General features: G+C 33.9%; 1 protein-coding gene across 1 annotated transcript; it reads left to right on the top strand.

Moving 5' to 3' along the window:
• The first annotated feature begins 4,510 nt into the window (after positions 1 to 4,510).
• Positions 4,511 to 11,398, top strand: LOC148266489 (protein SRG1-like). The gene is made up of 2 exons (XM_088219138.1): positions 4,511 to 4,795; positions 11,217 to 11,398. The coding sequence occupies exons 1-2, from the start codon at positions 4,545 to 4,547 to the stop codon at positions 11,236 to 11,238; spliced, it is 273 nt and encodes a 90-aa protein (XP_088075264.1). The 5' UTR covers positions 4,511 to 4,544; the 3' UTR covers positions 11,239 to 11,398.
• Positions 11,399 to 14,561: the final 3,163 nt, after the last annotated feature.

Genomic DNA, 14,561 nt, shown 5'->3' with positions numbered 1-14,561 from the left:
CAGTGAGATTCATGAAAACGACCAATGGAAACAATAACATCATAAATATTATGAGATCATGCACACTCTGTAACATAACACATATCATACTTTCGTATTTGAATCATCAAGCAACAAATTTTCCTCTTTTATCAGCCTACTAGTATCCATGGGGATCCATAGGGGGTCCCCACTACACGTAAACCATTCACATTAATAACTTAATTCCAGGGCCGTCCCCATACCCCATCCGGTATGGGCGCCAAAACCATAAACCTAAATACCCCGTCCGGTATGAGGGCGAAATGGGCCGTCCTCATACCCCGTCCGGTATGGGCGTCAAAACACATTAAGTCTCCATACCCCGTTCGATATGAGAGACCACGTTCCCGGTAGGGTTCCCTACGGACCCGGTCCGTCCACCATCTCCCTCGATATCTAGTTAGGCTGTCGACATTATCCATTTATCAATTCACATACCTTTTTCTATTTTTCTTAATTTCAATTATCCAATCAAACACAAACACGTAAACCAGTAATAGACACCAAGTAAGACAACACAACATCAGGTTCATAATAATTCAAACCATAATAAATGAAATCGTTATTCATACATACGAAACCATAGAATAAACACATCAGGCACCATACTGCATTTAAAACTGTAAAATAAATAAAACAACACATGACTGAAAAATACATCAGATTCGGGCTCCATTAGCAACCTTAATTAATTATACATATCTATTAATTCATAAATATCGTTTTATCATTTATTAAGTTTTAATGCCGTAATAGGAAATAGGATGAGAGATCCTTACTTGTTTCGGAATCTGAAATCGGGCTCTCACTGCGTCTACGGGCAGTCCCTAGATTCCCTGAATTTTTTTTCTGGAAACTAAAACACACTTCCGGTACATGCACATGTCCCCAAAAAAATTCCAAATCAGACCCAATGCCTTTTCGGCCAATTTCAAAATTTCGACACGATGGCTCTGCCGTGCTCCGGTGACTGCGCCACCGCGGGCGACGGCGATCCACCTCAGGTTGGCCGTTTCCGGCTGAATTTGGCCAAACTTGCATTGGTTCCTGTGATAAAACACCCCTATGGCCCTCGGTGGACCAAAAAAGTACAGAAAACTGAGGCTTACCAGCGGCAGGGTTCTCGGGTGCCGCGGCTCCTCCGGTGCGAGTTGCGGTTTGGTGTTTTACTCTATATAACATGTAGAGAAAAGGATGGTGGTCACGGTGGTATAAAAATTACATCGAACGAGAACCGGAAAGGGCCTCATCGGAGGCAAAAACTGAGAAAACCCGCGGCGGCGCTGCTGGACTTCGGCGGTGTTTTTCGGCCAATTGGCTGGTGGTTTGGCTTCGATTTGGCCACAAGGAGGTTCAGCATCAAAAAACGAGCCAATGGGAGAAATTTTACCTCCTTTGGCGGCCGAAAAATCCTCCGGTGCGGCGGTGGGTGGCGGCAGCGGGTTCCTCCGGTGGCTGGGTCGTCTTCTCCGGCGAGGGTTCTGGCGGCTAGGGTTTGGGGTTGGGTGTGGATGCGATTATTTATAACCCTCCCCTTTTAATCTGAGCCGTCCATCATGATTTAATATGGGACGTCCGATCGTGATTAAATTAGAAATAAATCTGAGTCGTCCATGCACACGAGAATGGATCTGGGCCGTTCGATCATGCGCACGCGGATCGCCCACGTGTCTTCATCCCGTGTGACTTCCCACTTCAGCATCCCTGCCACGTGGCGTGTTTTGGTTGGCCAGGGCTGCTGACCGGGCTGTTGATGTGGTGCTATTTTTTTAAATTGTATTTTAACCCCCGATTTTCGATTTTCTTTTCAAAAACACCCTCAGAATCTAAATTTTCACCCATTTTTTCCAAATTCAATTTCAATTAAATCCCAAAAATAATTTTACCCCATTTATTATTATTATTATTATTATTTCTATTAAATTAAATTAAATTAAAACCTTATAAATTAATTATTAAAATAAAATAAAATTAACAAAATTCCAAATTAAATTAAAATAAAATAAAATAAAAATAAAAATAAAAGAAAAATCTTTTGGTGTTACATATCCTACTCGCAACTCTCTTATTGATCAGACTCTAGATCCTGATCTTCTTGATATCTATGGGGGTTCATAGGGATGTTCTCGCTACGCGTGAACTATTTCCTTCAACATTCTCAATTAAAGGGTTGTCCCCATACCCTGTCCGGTATGAGCGCTAAACCACTAAACCTCAATACTTCGTCTGGTATGAGGATGAAACAGGTCATCCCCATACCCTGTCTGGTATGAGCGCCAAATTACTAAGTCTCAATACCCCGTCCAGTATGAGACAACGCTCACGGTAGGGTTCCCTATTATACCCGGTCCGTCCACTATCTCCTAAGATATCTAGTAAGGCTACTGTTTCATCCATTCATTTAATCACACAATTTTTCTGTTTTCTTTTAGTCTCCATTTTCCAAATCAACTGTAATCACATAAATAAACAAACATTCATTAGGGAATGCAATCATTTCTTTGTTTTCCAATTTAACAGTAGTCACATAAGGCAGCAATACATGCATTCAAACCATAAAATCGATAAATCAGATATTATCATGCATTTAAACTGTAAAATAAATTAACAGAGAACAATTTCCTGTTCTGACTCCATTAGTAACTCGTAATTAATTAAAGATATTTTTTAAGTTTCACGAAATACCATATTATTTAAAATTAAACTTTAATTCCATAACAGATGATAGGGTGAGGGATTCTTACTCAATTTGATGTCCGAAAGACTAAACAATTGACTGCACCTACTGGCGGTCCCCGAGTTCCCTCAATTTTTCTTTGGAAATTAAAACACGTTATAAGTACCTACAAATGTCCCAAAAAATCCAAAATTAGCCTCAGGGTCCAATTTTGGCCAATTCTGAAATTCTGGCATGGCGGCTCCGCCATGCTCCAACGACAGTGCCGCCGTCCGCAACGGCAATTCGCCTCGGGTCAGCTAGTTTTGATTGATTTTGAATCGATCCCTACGAGAAAACACATTAAAGGGTCTTGATTGGCCAAAAAAACACAACAAATCGGAACTCATCAGCGGCGGGGCTCTCTGATGCAGCGGCTCCTCCGGCTCACGGTGCAGTTGGGTGTTTTGCTCCGGTCAACTTGTAAAGAAAGAAATGGTGATCACAATGGTGAAAAAATTATGCCGAACGGGAATCGGGAAGGGCCTCATCAGAGACGTTCAATCGCGAGCATGTGGATCGTCCGCGTGGCCTCCCGCGTGGCACCGTGTCAGCATCCGTTGCCACACGGCCCGTTCTGGTTTGTCGGGGCTGCTGACCCGGCATCCTACGAAACAAAATTTTTTTAAATTATATTTTGACTCCTGATTTCTGATTTTTTTTTCAAAAATATTCTCATAACCCAAATTTTCACCTAATTTTCTCAAAGTTATTTTTAATTTAATCCTTCATCACATTTTCTTCATTTTTACACTAAATTAAATTTAAAATATTAAAAAATTATATTTACAATTAAATTAATTTGGACATTACAAAATAAATTTTTATAAACTCAACTTTTGATAATTTATGACTTAATTATTTATATGAAAATTATTAATTAGATATATCTCAATTAGAATATTGAAATTGCAATACCATAAATAATACTGCATTAAAAAATGTAATTATATACTTGTGATGTAAAAACATTAAAAACATCAATAACTAGAACTTTTGAACAATGGAGCAAGAATGTAAAAGTTTAATACAAAACATATGAAAAGAACTTCAAATTTAATTCTTTTTAATTTTTTAAGATACAATATACATAATAGAGCACTTTGCAACTTGCTTAATTAATTTTTTTGGAAAAAATAGACTATAAATTATTATTTTGACTTTTGAAGTAAATTTGTTTATTTGTTAATTAGATAATATATATCTTTATATATAAAATCATCTTAACGTAATAGAAATAATTTTTAAAAAATACATACGATATTATAATCTGATAATCTACCATCTATTTAAAAAAAAAAAAAAATGTATCAACTATTCAACTAAGTTCCTATAATTTATTATTTAAATACTATTTACTTTATTTTTAATTAACTTATCTTTTTTTATTAAATCTGTCTAATTTTATTTCGGCAATTTAATTCCTATAATTTTATTTTGTATTCCCTCTCCTTCAATTAGAGCAATTCTTCTCCTACAATCTTTACAAAGAAGCAAGACGATAATTGTTAGAAAACCTTAAATTAAACTTTATATTATTTAGACATTGATGGGATTGAAAAATGAAATGATAGGTATTGACTATACGTACATATTATATATATATATATATCAAAAAAATGTTAATATAAAAAATTTTAAATTTAAATGAGATGATATTTTTTTTATATTTTCATTATAAAAATATATTGTAATTAATATGTATATTTTAATTAATAAAATATATTAATTAAAACATTAAAGATAAAAATCTGGCTATAGATAGCGGCATAATTTGGTGAGTTGCACAAGAAGAAAAAGAAAAGAAATGGAAAGAAAACAAGCGAGTTACAAGTCCGTTTTGGTGCCGAGTGTTCAACAGCTGGCTGCCAATGGCTCCATAACCGCCGTCCCAACCAGATATCTCCGCCATGATCAACAAGCAGCCGTCGTCTCTGACGATGTCTCCGATCTTCAGATCCTAGTCATCGATGTCCACAGCTTGCTTTCTGCAGATTCCATGGAATCCGAGTTGTCGAAACTTCATCATGCTTGCAGATATTTTGGGGTTTCTTTCAGGTACCTATTTACACTCACTCACACTACAGACGCACATACATATATACATGTATTACATAATCATCATCTTCCATCAAAGTGTTCTTCAGTTCTCCATAATCTTTTTGCTATTGGTCTAGTCAAGGACCGAAATGTTGGAAATGGGAGCAAAAGGCTAGAGAGACTAATATAGTTGTTGTAAAAAAGATTTTAATTACATGACTATTTATAAATATTATTATAACTATTAAATTTAATTCTAACAACTAATAAATATAATAAATCTAATTTATGACTCACAACTACTAATAAATCAAGGGATACATAGAAATTTTAATTTATAAAGTATAATTATTATCAAACTAATTAATTATATTCTTAATTTATAAATTAATTCTTAATGCTCTCCTTTAATTTGCAAATCTCATTTTGAATCCAAGATTAGCACATAACTTTTGAAAGACTTCAAACTTGAGCAGTTTGGTAAAAATATTCACCACTTGATCTTCAATCTTTACGTACTTGAGCTCTACTTCCTTTTTATGAATGCGATCTCAAATAAAATTATATTTTGTATTTATGTGTTTGCTTCGTTCATAAAATACTGGGTTCTTGACTAATGTTTGTGCGAACTTATTGTCAATAAAAGTTTCAGTAGCTTTGTCTTTTGTCAAATGAAATTCCTTCAACAATCATCTAAGTTATACGACATGACAAGCACAAGAGATTGTTATCATATATTCAGACATACAAGTTGATGGTGTAACAATAACTTACTTCTTAGGACTCCATGTAATTATACAATCACTCATAAAGAATACAAAATCAGTTGTACTTTTTCTATCATCAATATCTCCAACAACATCACTATCACAAAATTCCACAATCTTGAAATCATTGAAAAATGAATAAAATAACTCAAAATCAATAGTACCTTTAAGATAATGTAGAACTCTTTTAACAACATTCATGTGGGAGGTGGTAGGAGTTTTCATAAAATAACTTACTAGTCCAACTGCAAAAAAAAAAAATCGGGTCTTTTAAATGTCAAGTATCTCAAACTTCCTACAAGACTTTTAAAGAAAGTGGAATCGACTTTTTCTCCATTATCAAACTTTGATAACTTGACTCCACATTCCATAGGCATGTCATAGGATTGTAAATTAAGCATTTTGAATTTCTTTAAGACTTTTCTTGCATAACCTTCTTAAGGAATAAAAATACCATGTTCCTTTGCTTCATCTCAAGACCCAAATAGTAAGACATGAGTTTAGTATCAGTCATTTCAAATTTAAGTAACATACTTTTCTTGAATTTTTCAAAAAAATTTGGATTATTGCTCATAAAGATGAGATCTTCCACATATATACACACAAGTAGAATATCACCATTGGAATGATACTTCACATAAAAAGCATATTCATGAAGACAACAAACAAATCCGTTATCTTTAAAATACTTATTTATACGACTATTCCATGCTCTTTGCACTTGTTTTAGCCCATTCAAATCTTTTTTCAATTTCAACATTTTATCTTCATGCTCTTCAACCATGAAACTCAATTATTGTTCTACATAAACCTCTTAATTAAAATAATCATTGAGAAATGCCAATTTCACATAAGTTAAAAAATTTCTACTTCATTTGAGCTGAAATAGCTAAAAGCAAATGAATAGTCTCCATGCGAGGAACTAGTGGAAAAACCTCATCATAATCAACTTCATGCTTCTGCTTGTATCTTTAACGACAAGTCTTGCTTTGTACCTTTTCACATTTTCTTGAGAATCTTTTTTTACTTTATAGACCCATTTGACACCAATAACTTTATGTCATTTAGGTAGAGTGGATAGCTCTTATGTGTTGCTATTTTTTATATATTTAATCTATTCCTCCATGGCTTATCTCCATCTTGTATCTTCGACGGCTTCATAAAAATTCGTTGGTTTACAATAAAGAAAAAAGACAAAATAAATCATTCATATCAAAGTTAGTGATCTCCTCAGTTTCATCATAGAGATCTTGAATGCTCTTCATCTTTCGTGACCTTTCACTTGAACTTCCTTGAGAAGTGGGTGAGGCAACATGAGTTGGAGAATGAGGTGGAGTTGCATGTTGCAAAGTTACCATGGTCTCTTGGCATTCATCTTCAAAGTATGAAAAGAAATCATAAGCATTTTCTTCTTTTTTTCTCTCAATTCCAAGTTGTTTTTTTCATCAAATTCAACATCTCTATTTACCACGATCTTACCATTGCTTGGATTATACAATTTATAGTCTTTTGAGTTTACATCATACCCAATGAAAATATGTTTGATACTTCGATCATCAAGCTTGGATCTCTCTTGTTGTGGAACATGAGCATATGCAATACTTCCAAAAACTCGTAAATGGTTGACATTCGGTTCATTCCACTCCATGCTTCTTGGGGAGTCATGTCTTTCAAACTTGATGTTGGAGACCTATAAGATAAATATACTGCACAAGAAATTACTTTACCCCAAAATTCCTTGGGCATGTTTTTTGCTTTCAACATGCTTCTAGTCATATTAAGAATAGTTTTATTCTTTTTCCCGTAATTCCATTTTGTTGTTGTGATCTTGGAACCATTAAAGGGTGACAAATTCTATTAGATTCACAGAAATCATAGAATTATTTGGAAGTAAATTCACTTCCTCTATCTGTTCTCAAAGACTTTATTTCACAATTATTTTCTACAAGAGCTTTAAAATTTTTAAAAGTAGCAAAAACATACAATTTTTGCTTTGAAAAATATGTCCAAGTCTTCCGACTAAAATCATCAATAAATAGTAGAAAGTATTTTTTTTTACCAAATAAAAGTAGATTTATTGGTCCACTCACATCGGCATGTATAAGTTGAAGTAGCTTGGTTGCTCTTATAGTGGTTTTTTTTGGAAAACTCCTTTTTGAATGCTTTCCAAATAGACATGTTTCACATAATTGGTTAGAATGGTTGATCAATGGCATCCCTTTCACCAATTTTTCTTCTCCCATCGCCTTGAGTCCACTAAATTTCAAATGCCAGATCTCATATTTCAACACCATGCTTCATCTTCCATACTAGCCTTCAAGCATCATGTTTTAATAGTTTTGAGATTCAAGATAAATATCTTATTCTTTGACATATGCACCTTAGCAATTAAATTAACACTTGATATCCAAACCAAAGACAATAATATTTCATGTGAATTTCATAATTATTTTCAAAAAATTGAACCAAACTCAAAATATTACTTCTCAACTTTGGTACATAGTAAACATTAGTAATAAGTACATACCCACCATTTTTTGAAGAGATTAGAATTGTGCATTTTCCTTGAATTTAAATTTTTGAAGAGCCTCCAAAAGAAACATTGTTACTAATCTTCTCATGAAGCTCCACAAATATTTCTTTATTACAGCACATGTGATTGCTTGCTTCACTATCCAAGTATGATAAACTATGTGCATCACTATCTCCCCTTTTAAGTTGTTTCTTCCTCATCTTATTTATCATTGACAAAACTGGTTTGTTCCTCCTTCTCGTTTGAAGCATTACAACATTCCCAAGCATAATGTCCATATCTATGACAATTGTAACATTTAATATTTGATTTGTTAGAATTTCTATAGTTACATCTTCCTCTTCCTCTTCCACAACTTCTATTTGACGATTGACTTTTGTCTTCATTTTTGGCACCATCTTGAATGTCATTTCTTTTTTATGTTTGACAATGACCACGACCGTGTCCTCCATTTATTCATTGTCCTATTTGCTTTCCACAATCATTCAAAGAGACTTTTGATTTGAGAACTTATTCTAAAGGCTCTTCTTGTCTTCTCTTTATTTTTTTTCTTCATGACCTTCTAGACATCTCTTTAATTTATCAAAAGTTAAAGTGTCTAGATCATTTGATTCTTTAATGACACAAATCACATAGTTGAATTTTGGTCGCAAAGATCGAAGAATTTTCTGCACCATATGAACATTTTTTATCATCTCACCATATCTCCTCATTTGGTTTATTATATACTTTACCCTTAAGCAAAAATTTGAAATGGATTCAACATACTTCATTTGCAAAGCTTTAAATTCACCTCATAAAGTTTGGAGTCGCACCTTCTTTACCTTGTCAACTCCTTAGAGGGAATTTTTTAAATCTCCTAAGCTTCTTTTGCGTTGATAGCATCGCCCACTTTTAGAAACATAGATTCATCCAATTTAGAAATTGGGAGTCAAAATACAATTTTAAAAAATTATGCTCGTAGGACGCCCAGTTAGCAGCTCCTACTAATCGGAGCGCGTCGCGTGGCAAGATACTTTGATACAGTGCCACGCGGGAGACCACGCTGGTAATCTGTGTGCCCGCGATCGGACAGTCTAGATTTATTCCCGCGCTCATGGATGGTCCGGATCCGTTCCCTCCTCAGACGCGATCAGATGGTCACGATTAAACGTGATGGACGACCCAGATCTACTTCCTATTTAAACGCAATCGGACAGACCAGATCAAATTGTGATAGACGGTCTAGATTTACTTCCTATTTAAACGCGATCGGACGGTGCAGATCAAACGTGATAGATGGTCCAAATTAAAAGGGGACGGATATAAATACCCATCTTCACACCAAACCCTAACCCTAGCCGCCAGACCCCCTCGTCGGAGAAGAAGAGCCAATCACCAGGAAGGGAGTCGATCGCCGCCTGTCGCCGTGCTGGAGCCGTCTTCGATCGCCAAAAGAGGTAAAATTTTCTCCATTCGCTCGAAATTCAATTTTGAAAACCTCCACGGTCAAATCAGAGAAAAAAGATGGGGGATGAGCCGAAAACCACAGGTAAAGCCCACCGGCGCCGCCGCAGGAAAAAGCAAAAACCACCTCTTATGAGGCTCTTCCCGATTATCGTTTCGTGTAATTTTTCTACCATTATAATCAACATTTTTTTTTCTACAGGTTGACTGAAATAAAACACCCAACCGCAAAGGTGAGCCGACAGAGCCGCCGCACCTGAGAACCCGCCGCTGGTAAGCTTCGATTTTTTGACTTTTTTCGGTCAACTGAGTCCCCTTAGTGTGTTTTCTCGCAGGGATTGGTACAAAATTAGCTAAATCTGGCCGAAAACAACCAACCCAAAGTAAACTGCTGCCACAGGCCGCGGTGCCACTGGAACACGGCGAAGCCACTGTGTCAGAATTGTCCAAAAAGAGTTTCTGACACTAATTTTGGATTTTTTGGGGTATTTCTAGGTACATGAAGCGTGTTTTAATCACCACAGGAAAATTCATGGAACTTGGGGACCATTTGTAGGCGCAGTTAACTGTTAAGCATTTCGAACATCAATTTGAGTAAGAATCTCTCACCTTATTCTCTGTTATGGAATTGAAGTTTAATTTTAAATAATATGACGTTTTGTGAAACTTTGAAAATATTCCTAATTAAATACATGTTACAAATGGAGCTGGAATCGATTATTTATTACTGTTTGCTATCTTTAACTGATTGCCTAATTTTACAGTTTCGAATACATGATAATACACTGAAGTTGGTATAATGATGCGACTGTGTTTTCTTGATGCATATATTGCTTGTTTTATGTGATTACAGTTAAATTAAAAAACTAAAAATTATGGGTAAATGGGAAATTGTTTAATTAAGTGAAAGGATAAATGGTAGTCTTGTTGGATATCCTGAGAGATGGTGGACGAACCGGATACATAGAGAACCCTATCGTAAACGTTGCCTCATACCGGACGGGGTATCGAGAATTGGTAATTTGGCGCTCATACCGGACAGGGTATGGGGACGACCCATTTCACCCTCATACCGGATGAGGTATTGAGGGATGGTATCTTTTGGCACTCATACCGGACGAGGTATAGGGACGACCCGTTAATTAAAAATGTTGAATAAAGGTTCACACGTAGTGGGGACATCCCTATGGACCCCCATGGATACTAGTAGGCTGATAAAAGAGAAAGTTATTGTTCTGACTGATTGAATATAAGATTATGATATTGTTTATGTTATTGACTCTATAAGTCAATTTTTTAAAAATCTCGCTGTGGTAAGTATGCGGTAAATGATTTTATTTATGATAAACGAATTTACTTAAATTAAGAGCTTCATTAGTTATTTTTATGATTTTTACCAACCTTCATTTCTATGTCGGTGAGTAGTGTGATATTCTTATTGGGCTAGTGTACCTCACTCTTTCATTAACCATTTCAGATCAAGAGGACCAGGATCCAGATCTTGATCCACAAGAGGGTTGCGAGTAGGATGCCCAGTTGTTTATTTTTCATTTATTTCTTTGATTTTTTTATTTCTTTTAAAGGAGTCATTCCCGTAGCTCTATTGAGTAATCTGAATTATTGTGCAAGGAATATAAACCCTAACGTTATTATTTCTCTTCCATATTCAATTTATAATTTACTTCCTTTCTAGTTCACAGGCCATTACAGGATGAGTGCAAAGGCTCATTGATCCTTCTTCATTGTTTCTACAAAAGCATCATTCTCATTTTGAGTTAAGGATCCTTCATCATCGGGTGGAGTAAAGTCTATTTCTGTTAGTCAAGTATGTCTTTCATATAAAGAAACCAACTCTCGTAGTTTTCTTTTGTAAGATGAGAAAATTAAAAAAAAAATAGATTATTGTTAGCTATCTCTCTAGAATTTTAGAACAAGAAACCAGACTCTGATACCACTTTATTAGAAATGGAAGGAAGATGCTAGAGAGACTAATAAGAAGACTCGCGTTTTTCTATTGTGGTTGTTGCAAAAAGATTTCAAGTATATGGCTATTTATAGACACTATTACAATTACTAAATTTAATTCTAATCATAACAAACATAATAAATCTAATTTATGGCTCACAACTATTAATAAATCAAGTGATACATAGAAACTCTAATTTATGAAGTACAACTACTATCAAACTAATTAATCATATTTTTAATTCCAAATTAATTCTTAACACGGACAGGGATGAGACTTGTTTCAACTGAATTTTTCGGTCCACCATTTTAAGAAACGAAGACCTCTCCAGTATGATTTGATTTTTTAGTCTGAAAAGAAATTTACACACTATGGAACAAGCCATTTAATTTTTAGCTAGCTAGATTTGTAAAGATGTATATGTTTTAGAAATCATAATTTAAATAGTATATAATTTTTCTAATTAGAAACAATTTAAATTTAAATTAGTAATATATATTTTACCAAAACCTTAGGCATATTCTTTTGAATAAAAAAAACATAGCACGTAAAATCTAACTCAAACCTATAACATCTTATAAAAAGAGAAGTATTAACCATTCAGTCAAAAGATTGTTAATACCGATAATTTATATAAGATACATAACTGATGTTTTTTTTCTTAATTAAAAATTTAAAAATGCAGTTAGTAAACCATGGAGTAAGCTCACCTTTTATGGAAAAGGTAAAGAAAGAGGTGGAAGAGTTTTTCAACATGCCAATGGAAGAAAAGAAAAGGCTATGGCAGACTTCTAAAGAAGTCGAAGGATTCGAACAAACCTTTGTTGTCTTTGAAGAACAAAAATTTGATTGGGCTGACATGTTCTTCATTGCTACACAACCCCTTTTTTCTCGAAAACCTTATTTGTTTTAAAATCTCCCACTCCCTTTTAAGTACTATATATAATTAACTTTTGTACTTTTTTAAAGTAGAAACTCATATATTTTATGAATTATGATATAGATACATACTTATTATTAACACAACTTCAACCTCTTATAACAAGAACAACATGAAAAAGTATATTTCAGTTTGAACTGACAACTTCTCATAAAAGAAGGAAAATACCAACTATTCTACTAATTAAAGACTTATTGTATTAACTTTTACATTTTTACTTTTGGTACATTAATACAAATCAATATATATTACTGTGTCCTTATATGTACAGAGATATAATGAAATACTCATTACAATTACAAAATCTAGCTACGATAATATTGGAGAAGATAGATAAAACACTTAACATAAAAATAGAAGAAATAAAAGACACGTTTGAAGATGGAATGCAGCTTTTTAGGATGAACTATTACCCTCTTTGTCTTGAACCAGAGAAAGGTATAAGCATCTCTCCTCATTTTGATTCTACAGCTCTTACCATTCTCCTCCAACTCATTGAAGTTGAAGGTCTGCAAATAAAGAAAGATGGTAAATGGATTCCAGTCAAACCTCACCCAAAATCCTTTATTATCAACGTTGGAGACATTTTAGAGGTAAGAAAACAAATTGTATTAGCTGATATTTTTGTTGATGATATTTTTTTATCTTGATAATATATTTACATGACAGATTATGAATAATAGTGTTTATCATAGTATCAGGCAACGGGAAACAGTGAAGACAACAAAATAGAGGCTATCGATTGCCACATTCTACACCACAAGACTTGACAAAACAATCGGGTCATCACCTAACTTGATTACCAAACAGAGACTAATGTTGTTCAAGACAATGACTCTTGAATAATTCTTGAAAAGATTGTTTTCTCGTGAGCTTAATGGAAAATCTTTCCTTGATGAGATGAGATTAATCCTAATAAAGGCTATAATAATTATATTTGTTGTAGTTTCAATACATAATATATAATAATAATAGTAATAATAAGTGCTTATAACTGTATTATTCTAATTTTGTCCAATTATTTTCTAAAATTTTTTAAAATTATTATTATTTATTTTGTTACTTAACCCATCTCCATTTTGAAACCCAAAAGACCCAGACGCATCATCTGGTCCACCTTGTTTAAACCAAAACAAAATGGCTTGTAACTATTAATTATTTTGAAATGGAAATCGCGCGCACACACTTTGTACAATGGTGAGATTTCCAAAATTTGTACGTAAATTATAAATATAATATTAAGTCTACACCATAAAATAGTTATCTAACACATTCCTATTTTTTATTATTCCATCCTAAAAATTTTTATAAAAAATACCAATGTAAAAATTAGCATCTGATTTTATTTCTAATAGGATCAATTTTTTTATTAATTTTTTAAAAATAAGTTTAAAATAAAAAATTAAATTTTACAGAGTCATTTTACCATTTACGCCACCTCATTTGTGATAATAATATAAAAATATTCATTAATATATATATATATATATGTAACGCTCTATTTTTTTTTTCTTTTAACGGCATAAGATAAAACAATCCTATGACCCAACACACAAATCTCATGCCAATTGAATCATACATAAAGAAAACTTGTCCACAGTTCATTGTTCAAACCAAATGTAAACTTATAATTCTACATATACATCAAATGGCAACACCATATCATACATCTCCAGCAATCAGTATCCATACTAAGATAAACTTTTACAGACTACAACCCGCCACAAAGAAAACCCTTGTCTTATGGCGCTAAAGACTAGGCTCCATAACCAGCAACTCAGATCCCGACTTCATCCCTACTTCATCTGTTAATGACAAGAAGTGAGTTCACATAACTCAATACGATAAAAATCTAGTTGCAGGTATAATATGCAGTAATAAGAAATTTAGTATGTCTATATGTATTTCTCCTACACAACCCAAGTCATACCTTAGAACCACCCTACAACTAGCCGTCATTAACCTACCCTGAAAGACCAGTTATGGTTATCAATAACACATACAACAACAGCAAATCCAGTACCCCTATAGGTACCCTATCTATACCACCTACATCCTGCCTCAACACTACCCTAGTACAACACCAAGCCCACTTATCCCGGTAGACTATTCGTATTGCATGTCAAACGTGA

This window comes from Carica papaya, chromosome 4 (assembly GCF_054855325.1).
Source record: "Carica papaya isolate Zhongbai chromosome 4, ASM5485532v1, whole genome shotgun sequence".
Classification (NCBI taxonomy): domain Eukaryota; kingdom Viridiplantae; phylum Streptophyta; class Magnoliopsida; order Brassicales; family Caricaceae; genus Carica; species Carica papaya.
Note: the sequence above shows the minus strand (reverse complement) of the source record. Positions and strands in the feature narration are given on the sequence as shown.

What these genes read in the sequence shown, in the direction of transcription:
- LOC148266489 (XM_088219138.1), top strand. Translation starts at nt 4,545, where the DNA reads ATGGAAAGAAAACAAGCGAGTTACAAGTCCGTTTTGGTGCCGAGTGTT. An exon ending in TATTTTGGGGTTTCTTTCAG is followed by an intron (nt 4,796 to 11,216) that starts GTACCTATTTAC and finishes CTTCCTTTCTAG; the next exon opens with TTCACAGGCCATTACAGGAT.